General features: G+C 37.1%; 1 protein-coding gene across 4 annotated transcripts in view; it reads right to left on the bottom strand.

Moving 5' to 3' along the window:
• Nucleotides 1–17,090, bottom strand: part of Usp45 (ubiquitin specific peptidase 45) — a 60,091-nt gene that overhangs the window by 38,721 nt on the left and 4,280 nt on the right. For 3 of the 4 annotated variants that reach the window (XR_004517167.1, XM_010637370.3, XM_019209470.2), the window contains exons 3-5: nucleotides 15,825–15,997; nucleotides 14,400–14,503; nucleotides 11,250–11,350 (exon numbers count right to left, since the gene is read on the bottom strand). Coding sequence is in view for 3 of the 4 variants with exons in the window: in XM_010637370.3 (XP_010635672.1) it covers nucleotides 11,250–11,350; nucleotides 14,400–14,503; nucleotides 15,825–15,997 (378 nt within the window). In the remaining variant the exon portion in view is untranslated. The remainder of the gene's footprint in view (nucleotides 1–11,249; nucleotides 11,351–14,399; nucleotides 14,504–15,824; nucleotides 15,998–17,090) is intronic. The other variant, XM_010637371.3, reaches the window with a different exon arrangement.

Below are 17,090 nucleotides of genomic sequence, written 5' to 3'. Positions count from 1 at the left end.
ATATATATATAATTCACTTGGAAAAACAACCCCAAAATCATATTCTGATCTTACAAAAACAAGTGGTATTTTAAAAACTATAATTTGCAAATAATTTACCTATCTGTGTACCATATTTACCCATTAGGTTTTAAAATGTCTGGGATAGCATCCCAAAGTAAACAATGTTCATAAGACCATCTGGACAAAACTGCAGGCAAAAAAAAAGCACACACATATGGAAAAACAGATTTTCCCTTTCCCTTCAGCAATAAGGGATGACAAATGTCAAACCTAGATGTATCCACGCTTCGCTGTGCGAGGCTTTTCAGCACCACCTGGCTCTCCAAGCACAGCCACCAAATATGGACATCGCTGCCAGAAAGAGCATATCCACAGGGCAATGGCAATAAAAACAGTTTATCTCATGGTTAAATAGGCACCTCACACAAGTGGCAAGAGTCTGTCTGTTGACTTTTACATGTGAGTCACTGAGAGAATATTCCAAACTAACATTATAAGACTGGAATATTAAGCAGATCAGATAATTTAACTACAAAACAGAATAACATACTAAGAGCTAAACAGTGATCTAAAGTACAAGTGTAGGCCGGGGATTTAGCTCAGTGGTTCTGCCGCCTGACTCACAAGCGCAAGGCTCTGAGTTCAATCCCCAGTACCAAAAAAAAAAGAAAAAAAAAAGTTTTAACAAAGCACATACTCTTGTTTCTCTTCAGATCACATAAATCTTTCACCTTTTAAACCAAAGCACAGTGAGTTCAATTCCAGCCTGAACTACATAGAAAGACCCTATCTCAAAAACAAAAGCAAAAAAAAAAACTTTAAAATAAATAAAAGTGCAAACATTTTTACTAAGTAGTTTATTTGTAGTATAGAACAATTTAAATTCATTTATCAAATGTTCACTGTATGCCAGGTACTTTATGAACCACTAAGTATAACTACTTATATTTGTTTATGATTTCTGACTGGAATATAAAGAATTGATACATGATAAGCAAGACAGAGATGTTAAGCTTGAAATTTATGACAACATGTCAATAAAACATTCAGAAAGTATACATGTACGTTTGTTCACTAACTGCTAAGAGTTAAAATTCTAGTTGAAAAGCAGGGTGTACGAGTCAGTCTTTTAATTATTTGACATATTTATACATATGTGTGGTTTTTGTTTGTAGACACAATAAAGCTTTGTCTGGCAGTGCAAATATTTTAGATCATATTCACTTTAAAAATTCTCCTCTTCCTGCAGGGCATGGTGGTGCACACCTGTAATCCCAGCACATGGGAGACTGGGGCAGGAGGATCACATCAAGTTGTAGGCCAGACTGGGCTACATAGTGAGTAGTTGAAGGGAGTGGGGGAGATTAGGGAAAAAAGAGTCAAGATACATCATTATGTTCGAGTACAAATTCCCTGTGATGAATACGATCACTATGAATTTGTAATGTTCCAATAAAAATAGTTTTTAAAAATAAAATTGATCCTTTCTCAAAAAAAAAAATTCAACCTACAAAATAGAAGAGCAAGTACACAAAGATCCAGCTTTGTTTGTCACAGAAGAAAATTAAATAACCAATGGTGGATTTGTTCTCAAGTAATATATTTAGATCTCTCTTTTCTAGAAAAATGTTAGTCTTTTTTAATTGCTTTAGTTAAACTAGAAGGGGACAATGGTTCTTTTTCTCCTATAGGCAAGGAAAAATTAAGCTATTTTGCAGCTTACTTATTTAAAGTAAGTAGTTGAGGCCATTACCACCTCTGATAATTGTCCTCATTCTACATCAAATAGAAGCACCCTGCTAGAGTTAGAAATAAAATTCAAACCCACACAGCCTGGATTCAGAATTCATATGCAAACGTTAAGATCCCATTCATTCTAATAAATGATGGATTAGGTTCAAAAATGATGTAACAACTCAGGACACCAATGAAAGCCTAGTGGTGATATGAAAGGAATGGCCCATTACTCTCAAACAAAAGATACAGTATATATAATCACCTCTGGATGCCTTCAGTATTTGAAGGGAAGGGAGAACTATCACTTTCTTAGTTATATTTTATGGCAGTCCTATTCAAATGGCTTATCAAAAAATTAAGCTCTGATGCCCTAGGCATTCACTGTATGCAATTAACTTCTCCCCTCACATCTGGAAGGGTACAGCTTATGAACCATCTTTGGGAGAACTGAGAAAACAGTCATTCAGATAATTTTTTGGGGTTGTGTATTTCAGAGGAGAAATTCTAGATATAAAATTTAGGTTTTTTAAACATCTATTATCTTTTAGTCTCAATCCCTCGTCTACATGAAAATAGCTAGTTTTTAAATTCATTTTAATTTTCATTTTTATTAGTACACTTGTAGTACTTAATGATTACATTCATCATGGAGAGTTGGTACATGTACGTAACACATCTTAATTTTAGTGCTCATTTTTGAAAATGCAAATTTCTTAGGACTACCACTGCTGCTCTGTAGCAGAATAAACCATATTACCTACTTTTTTAAAGTATAAAACCATATTCAAATTGCTACTATAAAAGGTCACAATGTCAGTTATCCTCACAATAGTTTGATTCCAAACATACCACTTGTCTTATCTTTTTTTTGGTTTTTTGAGACAGGGTATCACTGTATAGTTGAGATTAACTTGGAACTCACTACATAGCCCAGGCTGATCTCGAACTCACAGCGATCCTCCTGCCTCAGCCTCCCAAGTGCTGGGATTACAGGCGTGCGCCACCATGCCCAGCTTTGTTTTATCTTTTTTAAAAAGATACAAAAATGTAAACTTTATAAAACCAAAAGAACATAACTCTATTTTTTCTATACCAAAGCATTAGCTTAATGAACTTAACAGAATATACTCTCTTTAATCTTGTTAAAAATGATATTGCATCAGTATTGACATTATGAGTGAAATGTTTATAATATGAGCGAACATTATGAGTGTACTGCTCTGGCAATCACCTGCCTAGTTCACAAAATACAAGCAAATACTGGCCAGGGACTTAGCTTAGTGGCATCCTGCCTGCTTGGCAAGCACCAGGTCCTGTGTTGGATCACCAGTACCAGAAGAAAAAAAAAAATCTAACTTAATAATATTGTGTTATCAGAAATTCTTACAATTTATAAATATTTGTAGAATATTTTGGTGACATATACAAGACTATTGAAACAGCATATTTCTTGAGCCTTTCAGAGAACATGGCTCACTTTTTAAAAATATATATATTTTTTTTAAAGTAGCTTTTAGGTTCACAGCAAAATTAAGGCATATATCTCCTACCCCACACAGGAATAGCCTCCTCCACCAGAATGGTTCATTTATTGTACACAATGAATGTACACTGATGACCAGTACCACCCAAAGTCCACAGTGTGCATTATGTTCATTCTTACCACTATGCATCCCATGGATCTGGGCAAATGCGTGACATGTATCAATCCTTATAGCATCACACAGAGTAGTTCCACTGCTCTAAAATCCTTGGTGCTGTGCCTATTCATTTTTCCCTCCTCTGGCAACCACTTATCTTTTTACTATCCCCAGGTTTGTGGTCTATTTTTTAATAATACGTGTTTCTGGTTGGCTCTCACAGGAATAGTATACTTGCTCCCTTTCAATCATGTAGTATATATGACCTTTTCATCATGTGTAGGGATGCAAGAGCAGAGGGATTTTTTGTTGTTGTTTTTTCATGCAAATGTTAACATCAGATGTAAAATCTACACAGCTGTAAGCATTCTTCTGGGAACCTGCACTGGGCTTCATCTCCACTGCTTAATGCAATTACCTAAGCCAGTCATGTGGCATTAATGTAATTTGTCCATTTCTATAGCTGAAAAAAATTGTATCTTTTTTTCCCCCAGCTTTAATTGAGTTTATTGGAACATTTTAGGGATACAGTACAGTTACATTCATTGTTGGGATCTTGTACCTTTACATGACAAGTCTTGGTTCTCATTTTTTCCCCTTGTCCCTGCCCTCCCTTCACCCCCTCCTCCCCTCCCCATCTACAACCACTTTATTTCCATCTTTTCATTATCTCATTTTTTTTCTTTTCCCTTTTTACACTTCCCCTACCCATCCCACCTTCCCTACATCTTTAGCTCCTTTGTTCCCATTTCTCAATGTCAGTAATCTTACTAGGATCTTATGTATCATTGCAGATTGTTCCACACCAGAGAAACTATTCGGTATTTACATATGTGTGCCTTATTTATTTCACCTAGGAGTACATCTTCAATTTGTATCCATTTTCCTATGAAAAATTTTATCTTTATTTTATTTTTGGTTTTGATATAGGATCTTGCTGTTAGTTTAGCCTGGCCTTAAACTCACTGTGTAGCTCAGGCTAGCCCCAAACTCGAAGCGATTCTGCTGCCTCAGCCTCCCAAGTGCTGGGATTACAGGCGTGCACCACCATGTCCTGTTTAAGAAATCTCATCTTTAAAAGGAAAAATTTGCTTCCCCATAATCCTCCTACCTTGAAACCAGTTAGTAATTAAGTTCACCATTTTATCCTCAAACCCTAACTTCCAGTTAATCATTAGCCCTAGAAAGATTTAATTATATGATAAATTATTATTAGAATAAACAGGCAGGAGGGAGAGAGGGTGAAAGTAAGAAACACAGACAGAGACAAAGGGGCAGAGAGAGAAGGAGAGGGAGAAAGAGAGAGAGACAGACAGACAGACAGACAGATGGGGGGAGTTTGTTTCCCATCTGTCTTCTACTAGTCAGTATCTAAAATGCAAAACTGACCATCCACTTATCTGCTTAAAACCTAAGTGTGGTTCCTCAGTGTCTTCAGGACAAACTCTTAACTTACAAGGCTCTTAAACATCTGTTCCCACTTACTTTTGGACGCTCACCTCTCGTTATCCCTCAGTATCACAAAACCCAACCTTTCTGCTTCATAGAATTCCCTAAACTTACTAGGCTTTTTCATCAGCCAGCTACTCACTGAAAGGAAACACATTTCTTTCCCTTGTGCCTAGTAATTTCTAGATATCTTTCAGTAATTGGCTCCGTAGAAGGGAATTTTCTAAATAAAATTTCCCTGGCTCTCTTAGTCTAGGTTAGATGCAATTTACAAGGTGCTTCCATTAACCCCTGTACTAGCTCATCACAGCACTACTGAAATATTAACAACTAAGCATGACTTGTCTGTATCCCTCATGAAACCAACAAGACAGACGACAGAAACTGGACTGCATCTCCAACATTTATCTAGTAGAGCACCTAGCAAAAGGTAGAAACTCAAATATATTAAAAGACTGAATGAACGAACGTATAAAAATTTTGGTATTTATATTCAGGGGGTTGGGAGTAAACGTAAAGCTTACCTATTTTCTCCTTCAGTAAAAACTTCACATTCCAATTAACAAGTATTTATTGACTAGCCATGAGAAAGAAGGGTGCCAAAGTTCAAAAAGAATACAGTTTCAAGAAAGATAATGAGAGCTCAGTAGAGCTGGATGGCATCGTGCACTCCTGTAATCCCAGCACTCTAGGAGGCTGAGGCAGGGAAATCACAAGTTCAAGCCCAGACTGGGCAACTTGGCAAGAACCTGTCATAAAATAAAATCATAATAATAAAAGGGCTGGGAATGTAACTCAAATGTGAAGGACCTAGGTTCAATCCCCAATACTACTAAAAAAGAAAAGAAAAGGGGAGTGGAAGGGTGGGAAGGGGAGAAAAAATAAAATATGTTATTTGTATCATGGGATTTTTGTTATCTTTCAAGTTTGTTTTGTTTTTTTTTAAGTACTGGTAATTGAACGCAGGGCCTTGCACTTGCCAGGCAGGTGCAGTGCCACTAAGCTACATCCTCAGCCCTACTGTTATTTTTCAGTGAACAAAGATCCAAAATTTTTAATTTTAATTTCTATCATGATAAATATTGACAGATATAACTTACATAACTAAAGATCTTTGAATGCTGAGTAATTTTTTTAGTCTAAAGGGATACTAAGTTCAAAAGTTTAAGATTCAACAAGCTATTTGTTTTTTGAGGTGGACAGGACATTAGCCTAAATGTGCTATGTAAATAAGCTTTGTTACATGCATTAGAAATGAAATTAGGGCAGCAGAGTAATTTTAAAATGTTTTTAAGGTACAGGTTCAGCTTTCTCCTCAGTTATTTTTACTAAGTACAAAAATACAAAAAAACTCTCTTATCCTCCCACCCCTGTACAATATAACAGCTTCATATTCCTCTTGAACAATCATATATAGGCATTTTTACATGGGGAGAGTCATCACGATTATCATTTAAAATAACAAAATTATATTCAATATTCTTACAAACTTCTATATTTGATATTCAAGTATTTTATAAAATGTTGTTGAAGCTTCATACCAAACCATGGCAGATTATTAACCTAAACTCCCAAGAGATCTTATTTTAAATCAAACTTTCCTGAGAGATTGTGTCACTTGGCCCACAAAGGTGAGGCCATTTTGCCCTAGAACTTCTGGAAACTGTTAAGAACTATGTGTTACTCTGACTTTGAAGACTCAAATTACCTTGGGTCCACTTCCCACCATCCCAGGGGCTAGTCATTAGTTCCACAAACACAATTAAAGAATTAAACTTTACATTAGTGCTTCCCAGAACCTGAAGAGATTTCTAATCTCTATCTGCCTGTCTCCCTTTAAGGATGAGCTTCAAAGCCAGCTCACTCAAGATTCCTTTTCTTCTCAAGTGAACATCACAAGCCTCTCTGAATACCTGAAGAGCTTTGAACATCAATTAAAATAGAAACTTTAAAATTGTTTTTTTAAATAAATAAAAGAGAAATGCAATTTCTACTTGCATTTCAATGACTTTTTTATCTTATAACTTCTTTCAGATCTTCAGACTGCTAAGGGAAGGAACCTCCAACCTCTACTTACTAAAGCACTACAAGGACAAGAAAGTGCTAAGGAAAAAGAGGCTCCCATAAATGTAATCTGCCCAAGGTCACACACTAATGACTGAATGTTAAATTTGATAAATTAGACTTTTTTTTTATAAGACAGGGTCTCACTACATAGTTCAGGGTAGCCTTGAACTTACCATGTAGCCCTCAGATTCACAGTGATTCCCCCTGCCTCAGCTTCTTGAGTGCTGGGACTACAGGAATACACCAAACCCCCAGCTTTGAGTGTTAAATCTGAATGTTTTTAACATGCCATTCCATGCTACCTCACTTAGCATCTTTTCTGTAATAAATACTCAAGAAATCTATAAAAATGAGTGGAGATCAGACTGGCTTAGCTCTTAACCTCAATAAATCTCCAAATAGCAAATTCAAAGAAAATAAATTGTACAATTGTATTTTCATCACCCATGGCATTATAGTATATACCTGTGTATTTTCTTGTTATAGCCCCCTCCAAAAGCAGACAGAAAGAAAAGTGCCATTTTTAGGAGACAACATGAGACTAACTTCTGGTGTCAAATGTTTTTTCCACAGACATAAAAGGAACAGACATAATAGAGAGCCAATATTTACCTGGCTCTTTATTGGAGCAGAATTGGAGCTATGACTGGCATGCCCGAAACAATTCAACAAATGTATGTTTTATAAGTAAAGGAATGAGTGATAAAATTAATAATCTCTTTTGCTGTTCAGGAACCTGGGTTTACCTCCTCTAGCTTGTCCAATTTCTTCACTATTATCATCTCATTCCTGAGACAGCTAACAAGGACAGCTACACATTGATCTATAGAAAATACAACTGGTGACTATGTTCTTCCTTTTTTGGACAATTATATTTTTACATGACTATTCAGTTTTGGATGCCACCATCTAAGAAGTTCAATTCTGCTTCAAAGGCATCTCAAACTTAATTTATCCATTCACTCCCACTCATCTACTTGCTCAGTCAAAATCCTGAGGATTATACTTAATTCCACCCACTCCCCCCACCTCACCTTCCACCAGAGCTTTTACTAGTCTCTCACCTAACCTGCCACCATAACCTCCTTTAACCTTTGTAACCATCTCTCCACCTTTACTCTGAACCCCTATAGTCTATTCTCCATGTACTAATCAGTTATCTTTATTTTTTTAAAAATCATGAATTGAAACAACTCTGATAGTGCCTGCTTAAAACATTTTACTAACTTCCAGTACACTTTATAATTAAATATTTTTTGCCATGTAATTCCTGAAACTCCTTGATGATTTGTCTGCCCACCTTATACCTGCATCTCATTCTATTCCCTCCTAACAAACTACTTCAGTCATACTGGCTTCTCTCCACCACTGTGACTAATAGAACATTACCTATCAGTGCAATCTTTCCAGTGCAACACTTACCAGAATTTATATATTTGTTCATTTTTTGGCTTCCTCACTATATGCTAGACCCCAATACTGCAAGCTCTGCAAGATAAAATTACTTTTTTTCACTACTCAATACTGAATAAGTATGATACCTGGCATGTGGAAAGCATTTATTTTTTTGGATGAAGAACCTTGCTCTCTAAAGGTTCTCACTTTCTATTAACACATATGTAACATATAGTCAACAATGTGCATAATACATAATACATTACTGTCATATAATAAATTATTTTCTTGACCTATGTTTGAGTTTCCTGGCAAGTACTCTAGAGTTGCCACAGTGACAAGAATATTTGTTAACTTACGGTCAGCCCTCTGAGTCACAGTGGATACTTTGTGTTGACAACATCACTCATCAAGGGGCCCTAGACAATTTATGCTAAAGATGAATCTGCATGGGAGCCAGGCCAGAAAGCTGAACCATGGGATTGGAGTAGGGATACTGAAGGCTGAGCAGGGATACTGCAGTGATTCAAGCAATCATGCTTACCCAGTAAAATTCTCAATGCCAGAGCTTCCCTGGTTAATGATACTCCCTGCACATTGTTACGTAGTGTGTGTGTTGGGGGTGAAGGTCCTCACTCCCTGTGGAGTGGACACAGAAGCTTCATATTTGGGACGCTCTCAGACCTTGCCATATGTGTCTCTTCTTTTGGCTGATTGTATTCCTTTTTGCTATAACAAAACAGTTTTAAACACAGCACTTTCCTGAGCTCTCCAAATTATTTTAGTGAATTGTCAAATGTGAAGAAATCATGGGAACTACCAAATTTGTAGCTGGTTAGCCATAAATACAGTGGGCTGGAAACTTGAAGAGGATGGCTGTCGTCTCCAGTGAGAGCAGTCCTGTGCACAACTAGAGTCCTTAACCATGAAGGCTGGCCAAGTTCCAGATATTTGGTATCAGAATTGAAGTGCAGTTATGTAGTAAATACTAACAGAGACCTTTTTAAGCATCATGAAATAGGTGTCAGGCATCATGCATGTGTTTTTACATACATTATTTCTACATCTTTACATAATGTATCTCTAAGCCTCACAACAACCTCACAAGACAGAGTTCTCACAGCCAGTAAGTGGGGGAACCAAATGCAATTTAGGGCTGTGCAATTTAAAAGCCCATCATCCAGTGACTCATACTTCACCTTTCATACTGGTTATGGAAATGCATCACAAGACAACATTATGAGATTGCCAAGAATGTTTAATAGCTGCATTAATCACCTTCCCATTCCTGGGACAAAATACCTGACACAACTTAAATGAAGAGTTTATTTTGGCTCACAGCTTCAGAGGTTTGTCTGTGGTTAGCTGGCTTTAAGGAAGAAACATCACAGCAGAGGAAGCTGCTCAGCTCAGAGCAGTCAGAAGCAGAAAGTGGAAAATCAAGACAGAAAGGTGGCACACTCGGTCCCCAAATGTGATGGCTTATATCCATGTCCCCATAATGCCTTTTTGGAGGCGCTTGGATCTAGGATATGAGATGCTGGGATTAAGGGTATGATGCTGGGATTAGAGGGGTGTGATTACTATATCAGTCCACCTATGGCTGATATATGATATATGGCTTTAGCATAGTTCTGGATATGGACAACAGGAAGGCCCAGCCTCGGTGTGGTGTAACCTGGATATCATATAAGGGGAGGTTTCGCTGCTGCTTCTGCTGCTTGCTGCTATCTGCCATCCAATGGACACACCACCCTGCCCTGGAGTCTGCCAACTACAGACTAAAACCTCTACAAACTGTGAGTTACAATAAACCTTTCCTCCTTTTACTTTGGGTGTCAGGTATTTTGTCTCAGCAATGACAAAGGTAACTAAGACACCAAAGTCATGCCTCACAACCCACTCAGACACGTGCAGAAGTGTGCTTTACTAATCTCCTAGACATCTCTCACACCAATGATGATGACAAGATTAACCAAAACTGCCAGCCTGTAATCCCAGCACTTGGGTAGAGGCAGGAAGATCACTGCAAGTTCAAGGCCAACCAGCACTACATTGTCAAGGATATGAGATGCTGGGATTAAGGGTATGATGCTGGGATTAGAGGGGTGTGATTACTATATCAGTCCACCTATGGCTGATATATGATATATGGCTTTAGCATAGTTCTGGATATGGACAACAGGAAGGCCCAGCCTCGGTGTGGTGTAACCTGGATATCATATAAGGGGAGGTTTCGCTGCTGCTTCTGCTGCTTGCTGCTATCTGCCATCCAATGGACTATGTCTCCCCTGTGATGACCCTCTGACACACCACCCTGCCCTGGAGTCTGCCAACTACAGACTAAAACCTCTACAAACTGTGAGTTACAATAAACCTTTCCTCCTTTTACTTTGGGTGTCAGGTATTTTGTCTCAGCAATGACAAAGGTAACTAAGACACCAAAGTCATGCCTCACAACCCACTCAGACACGTGCAGAAGTGTGCTTTACTAATCTCCTAGACATCTCTCACACCAATGATGATGACAAGATTAACCAAAACTGCCAGCCTGTAATCCCAGCACTTGGGTAGAGGCAGGAAGATCACTGCAAGTTCAAGGCCAACCAGCACTACATTGTCATTTCAAAGACAGACTGAACTACATCATGAGACTGTCTTGAAAAACAAGTCAACTGTCGGGGTGCACACCTGTGATTCCGACACTCAGGAGGCTGAACCAGGAGGTTCATCACTAGTTGGAGGCATGCCTGGGCTACATAGCAAGACTCTGTATCAAACTACCCCCCCTAAAACAAACAAACAAACAAAAAAAGATTTAACCATTGCAAGATCTTTACTCCAATTACAGAATAAGATGTCACGGTAAAATCTAAAGCACTCTATGAATTTATGAATCTTTTATGTGAAGTATAAAGTATTATTAATATAAATTCCTTTAGCAATTGTTTAACTTACTTGTTTGTGTTTTAGAAACATGTTTCTGAAGAAAATCAACTATCTGGGCCAAAACCTTCTTATTACAATGTGTTGATAATTTTTCATCACATTCATAACACCTGAAAAACATAAATTTAAGTCAAATATCATGACAGTACTTTCAATAATTTTACATATTAGGAAACAAAAGCTGGTATGTGACCACTTTCATCTTTATTTTTTTGTTGCTTTTTGAGATGGTTGTACAGAGCTTCATAGTTCAAATGAAAGTCCTGCAGTTCACCTTATGCGTAATGAAATGCCATGAAGGACATTTTAAGCAAGTCAATGATACAACACAAATTATATTTTAAAAACATCATTCTGAAGAATGTGATAAACTAGACTAGAGGGCATTAGGAATAGAAACAGATCAGTATAGCATCAAGAATATGCAGAGAAGTGGACATATTTCATATTATCTGCAGGGAAAAGCAGTAAAGAGATGTAAAAGATGAGGGAGAGGTGTCAAAATAACTGCAATGGGAAGGGAGAAGCAGGTAAAGGTATGTCAGGGATTCTCAATAAATATGATTTTGTCCCCATGGGAACTTTTCCCAATGCTTAGAGACACTTTGGTAACTCCTGGCTGCTACTGGCATCCAGCGGGTAGAGGACAGGGTTGCTTCTAAACATCTTATAAACTAGACAACAGCACAACAAAGATGATCACAACAAAGAATTACCACAAACATCAATAGTACTAAGAACCTGACCTAGATAAAATAAGATTTGCTGTAAGTTTATAATTGTCCAAAAGCAGGAAATAGGTATAGAGGAATCCATTACGCCATTTTGTCTGTTTTTGTTAAAAAATAAAATAAGATTTTTAAAAAGGGATAAAATAATTGCAAGAATTTTATCTTGATTACTAAGTGACAGAAGAGAAATGGTAAAGATACAGCTTCTTTAGTTTATTATTTATTTATATTTATTATTTGTTTATAGTTTATGGGTAAGACTTATTTGCTGAAAATTAAATCGCCACCCATACAAAACTTACAGAAATTCTGGCACAGATTCACTTGATATGACCCTATTCTCCCAAGTGCCACTTAATTCTGCCAACTTTTTTTTTTTTTTCTTTTGGTACCAGGGATTGAACTTGGTCCCTTGTGCTTGTGAGGCAAGGAGCAGACCACTGAGCTAAATCCCTGGCCCCCTTCTTTTTTTTTTTTTTTAATTAAGTTTATTGGTACATTTTAGACATACAATATGATGACATTCATCAAGATTTATACCTTTACATGATGTATCTTGATTCTTATTTTTTCCCCATGCCCCTGCTCTCCTTTCAATCCCACACCCCCTATTTACAGAGGCTTTGTTCCTATTTTTTCCTTTTCTCATATTTTTTCCTTTCCCTTCTTTCTTTTCCCCTACCCCTCACACTTCCTCTACCCTTTTAGACCTTTTCTTCCTATTTCACATTAACTATTATACATTTTGATCCTTATTTACACTTTTAGTTTCTCAGACCAAAGAAACTATTTGGTATTTACATGTGTGTGTCCTATTCTGCCAACTTTTTTACTTCCGTGGTTCTCAAACCGTGACCCACAGACAGCAGTACTGGTTAACACTTAGGAATTTGCTGGATGTGCAAATTCTCAGGACACATCCAGAACCACGAAATTGGAACCTTTAGGCCTGGGATCCAGCAATCTGCCTTAATAGTCTTCCTGGTAATTCTGACGTACCCCAGAGTCTGAGACCACTACAGGAAAATATTTATTGCGCTACCACACTATGACGTCACCCTGCCATCATCTTTTTCCCTGCCTCCAACACAGTATTTACACATTAAATTCTCTCCGTTCCTTCCTCACACACCCCAGTAACAACAAAAACATAAGTGCAGTAAACACCAGACCCCTACGACCATATCAAATTAGAGGAAAGTATTAAATTCTACGAGCCAAAATTCCCTTGCATTAATTTTAGAAACCTGAACTAAAACACAAAGGTGAAATGTCTGCCTTAAAGAAAGCTTGAGGAGGGCCGTGGGTTTAGCTCAGGGGCACCATGCCTGCCTTGCACAAGGTCCTGAGTTCAATCCCCGGTACCAAAAAAAAAAAAGCTTGAGGACTCCTGAAAATGCATTCAAGGAACTTTAGGAGTCCAGAAATTCCAATTAGAAAATTACTCTTGTAAAACACAGAAAGAACATTTTATGATAATGTCTACATATGATGCAGGAACAGCGTAGCATGCTACTCAGAATCTAGGGAATCAAAAAACTCGTTTCAGCTGGGCTTGATGATGCAGGCCTGTAATCTCAACTGCTGGCTACCTGGAGAAGGGACAGGGCTGAGGCAAGAGAATGAAAGTCTGAAGCCAGCCTGGGCACCCCTGCAAGACCCTGTCTCAAAGTAAAAAATAAAAAAGGTGGGGATGTAGTTCAGTGACAGAGTGGTCCTGTGTTCAATCCCAGCAACACAAAGAACATAGACATACACATACCTTGTTTTTAGTGCTTAGATTTTTACTTTTTACTTATAATCCAAAAAAAGTAAATAATGTTTAGATTTTTTTACACCTAAAATGATGGGACTAGGTTTTCACCCAGGTAAAGTGCTAAAAGCACCTGAGAAATTGTTTGATTTTTTTAAATAGGGTCTCACTATGTAGTCCAGACTGGCCTCAAACTCATAGCAATCCTCCTGCCTCAGCCTCTAGAGTACTGAGACTACAGGAGTATGCCATCACACCTGGTAAGTTTTTATGAACTACTTAGGCAGAGGCCTTCTGTTCCCTCTAGAAAATCACAAACCACATGACTGCTTCAAGTATCTTCCTCTGACAGAATTTTGGAATTCTATATTAGAAAGTTCATTATTTATGAAAAAGAAACTAGATGGAATTTTTATTTATGGTACAAATAAAATATTAGAGAAAGGTAGAGAGAAAACTAGATTTTTAAAACTAGATTTTTTTTCCTAACTTAAACTTTATATTCATGGGTAACATTAATTTTCTTAAATTATCCTATAGATTGTGTTCAGGCTAAAAAATGCATAAATTGGTATAACATCTTTATTTTATCTTGTAAGGTTAAAAAAAAGATATTTTTGTTTTTGTTTTGTTTTGTTTTTTGATGGACAAAAGTACTAACAAAATATAACTTACCATATAATCCATGTGCTCAGATTAATTACAATACAATGAGACTCTGTTCTGGAACTCTTGAAGTGCTTCAGTGAATGCTGGTTTTCTGAGTTTTTACCACATCCCTGGAAGTGAACAAAGTAAGTTTGTTTCAAATCAATCAAAACTTGAACTGTACTCAAATATACTGAAAAAGTTATTTTTAATTTCAAGCAAGAGGGAAACATTTCAGAAAGCAATACAGATTTCTATTAATCTCTACAAAGAGTTGAATTTACTTTTCATTATATAGTATTTACCTAAAACAATCAAAAGCAAAGCTAACCTCTCTATTACTTACAAATGTCTACAGGCTGTGTTGAACATGGTGGGACACTAAGCATCCAGGTAGGCCAGTACAGCCTCTTTCCCAAATACACTTTTCCCAGTCCTGTACACAGCTCCAACCCAACTCATGGAGAATGAATGAAGCACAGATTAACTATGGTAATTCCCCTCACTGATGAAACTAAAGAAATGCTGGTTCACCAACATGAGAGAAAGAAAGTCTGATGGACTTTCTGGGGGAGTTGTATGTAATTTCCTCTCTTTATGGGCTTTGGGGATTGCTGTGTGACACGCAACATCTGAAGCTTCTTCAGTCATTTTGAACTACGAAGTTAGGGACTACACTGAAGAAAAATAGCAAAAATCTCATTTTTCTTTCTTTCTTTCTTTTTTTTTTTTTTTTTGAGATAGGGTCTCACTGTGTAGTTCAGGCTGGCCTTGAACTCACCATATGGCCCAGGGTAGCCTCCAATTCACCCTCAATACTCCTGTCTCAGCCACCTGAGGGCCGAGATTACAAGTGTGTACTGCCATCTCTGGCAGAAACTTGTTTTTAATGTTGTTTCTCTTGAATTAAGTGAACCAAATTGGCCCTACCTCTAGACTTTCTACCTGGAGATAGATTCCTCTTGTTTTCTTTTTTTAAAGTATATACTTTAAATTTGACTAGAAAAAATTTTCATTATAGATAAAATTTCTAAACTCTAACACTAATTATTTTGCAAAAACAAAGCAGAATAATCCTTTTTGAGAGGGAAAAAAATGAATCTAAAAAGTCAGATCCCGCAAGTGCAAGGTTCTCAGTTTAAACCCCAGTACCAAAAAAAAAAAGAGTCAGATCTACTTCTTAAGTAAATACAAAAGATAAAGGCAGGTCCAGATATGAGGGCTACTACAAGTAGGTGGGAGTCCCTTTTCAAAGGATTTATGAACTACACACAATTACCTTCTGAGAATAACACACATCATACTTTACCTTAAACGTAAGTTTGTTCTTGGAGAGTCTCACTCTAAATATGGAGTAAATTCATCATAAGTCCTATGCATGACCAAGTTTCCAACTCTTAGTATTTAAGGAAAATATAAAACATACTGACACACAGGTAACACTTTTCTTACCTGAAAACCACACTTAAGGCACAACCAAATATCTGAAGGAAGTACTGGTTGTCCATCGTAGAATCTTCTGTCTTTTAAACATTCTGAACAAACTGACCATAGACTCTCAGCTATTGCTTTCTTCACATGATTCACACTGACAGCATGACTTACATGTTGGCAAGTTAAACCTACTGAATAAGAATAAAATACGAACTTTCACTGCTTAAATCATCAGTAAGCAAAAGTGCATAGTGTTAAAATGCCCTGAAATAAAAACACGTATTTTCAAAAACAAAATAACTCAAAAGGATACACATTACATGAATCCATATATATATATAAAAATTCTTGAAATGATATTAATTACAGAGTTGAAGACCAGATCAGTGGTTGCCAGGTGATATGTGTGGGAGGCAGATGTGCATATAAATGGGTAACATGTTGAATGGTGATGGTACAGTCAAGTTCCTTAATATAAAAATGTTATACATGTAATAAAAATTATATGCGGACACACACAAAAACACGTAAGTGCCCGTAGATCTGGTAAAATCCAAATATGCTGAGGACTGTACCACTGGTTTTGATATTGTACTGTGATAATATAAGATGTTAACATCAGAGAAGGCAAGGTGATAGACAAATGCAGCCTCTTTGTTTTTCTTTATACCTTCCTGTGAATATAAAATTAGTTCAAAACTAGTTTAATAAATAAATAAAACTGAGGAGATGTGTTAAGCAATGTGAATGTTATTTTCTGCCCATTAAGATAGACATCTTGGCTGGGGGTATAACTCAGTAGTACAGTACATGCTTAGTTTATTTATGCAAGGCCCTTGCTCAATTTCCAGCACCAAATAATAAAAAGATATACATATAAAAACTTGTATATATACAAGCTGTACTATGATACTATTTCTATTACTGTTGGGAAAAAAGAAAACAAGAAACAAACAACAGAACCAAACTTCTCAGAATTTTCCTTAACGAATACTCTCCAATGAATTATTCTGTCTGGTGTCTAGTAAGTTTTTGTAACAGCTTTCCAAAATGTGCTGTGACCCTTGCCAGTTATTCCAGCAGTTGGGAGGCTGAACGAGGAGGATTATGTGAGTTCCAGACCAGCCTGGACTACCCAGTGAATTCACGACCAGCCTGGACTACATACATTTTAACTTTCTCTACTTCTCTTCCTAAATGCAAAGCATTTCTTTGCCCCACCCCCCACCCCTTGCTGGCACTACTAGGTATTAAACCCAGGGAATTCTGAACTACATCCTACCA

The sequence above is a fragment of the Fukomys damarensis genome, unplaced genomic scaffold (assembly GCF_012274545.1).
Source record: "Fukomys damarensis isolate Sample0158 unplaced genomic scaffold, DMR_v1.0_HiC HiC_scaffold_14, whole genome shotgun sequence".
Taxonomy (NCBI): Eukaryota; Metazoa; Chordata; class Mammalia; order Rodentia; family Bathyergidae; genus Fukomys; species Fukomys damarensis.
This window is presented reverse-complemented; position numbering and strand designations above follow the sequence as displayed.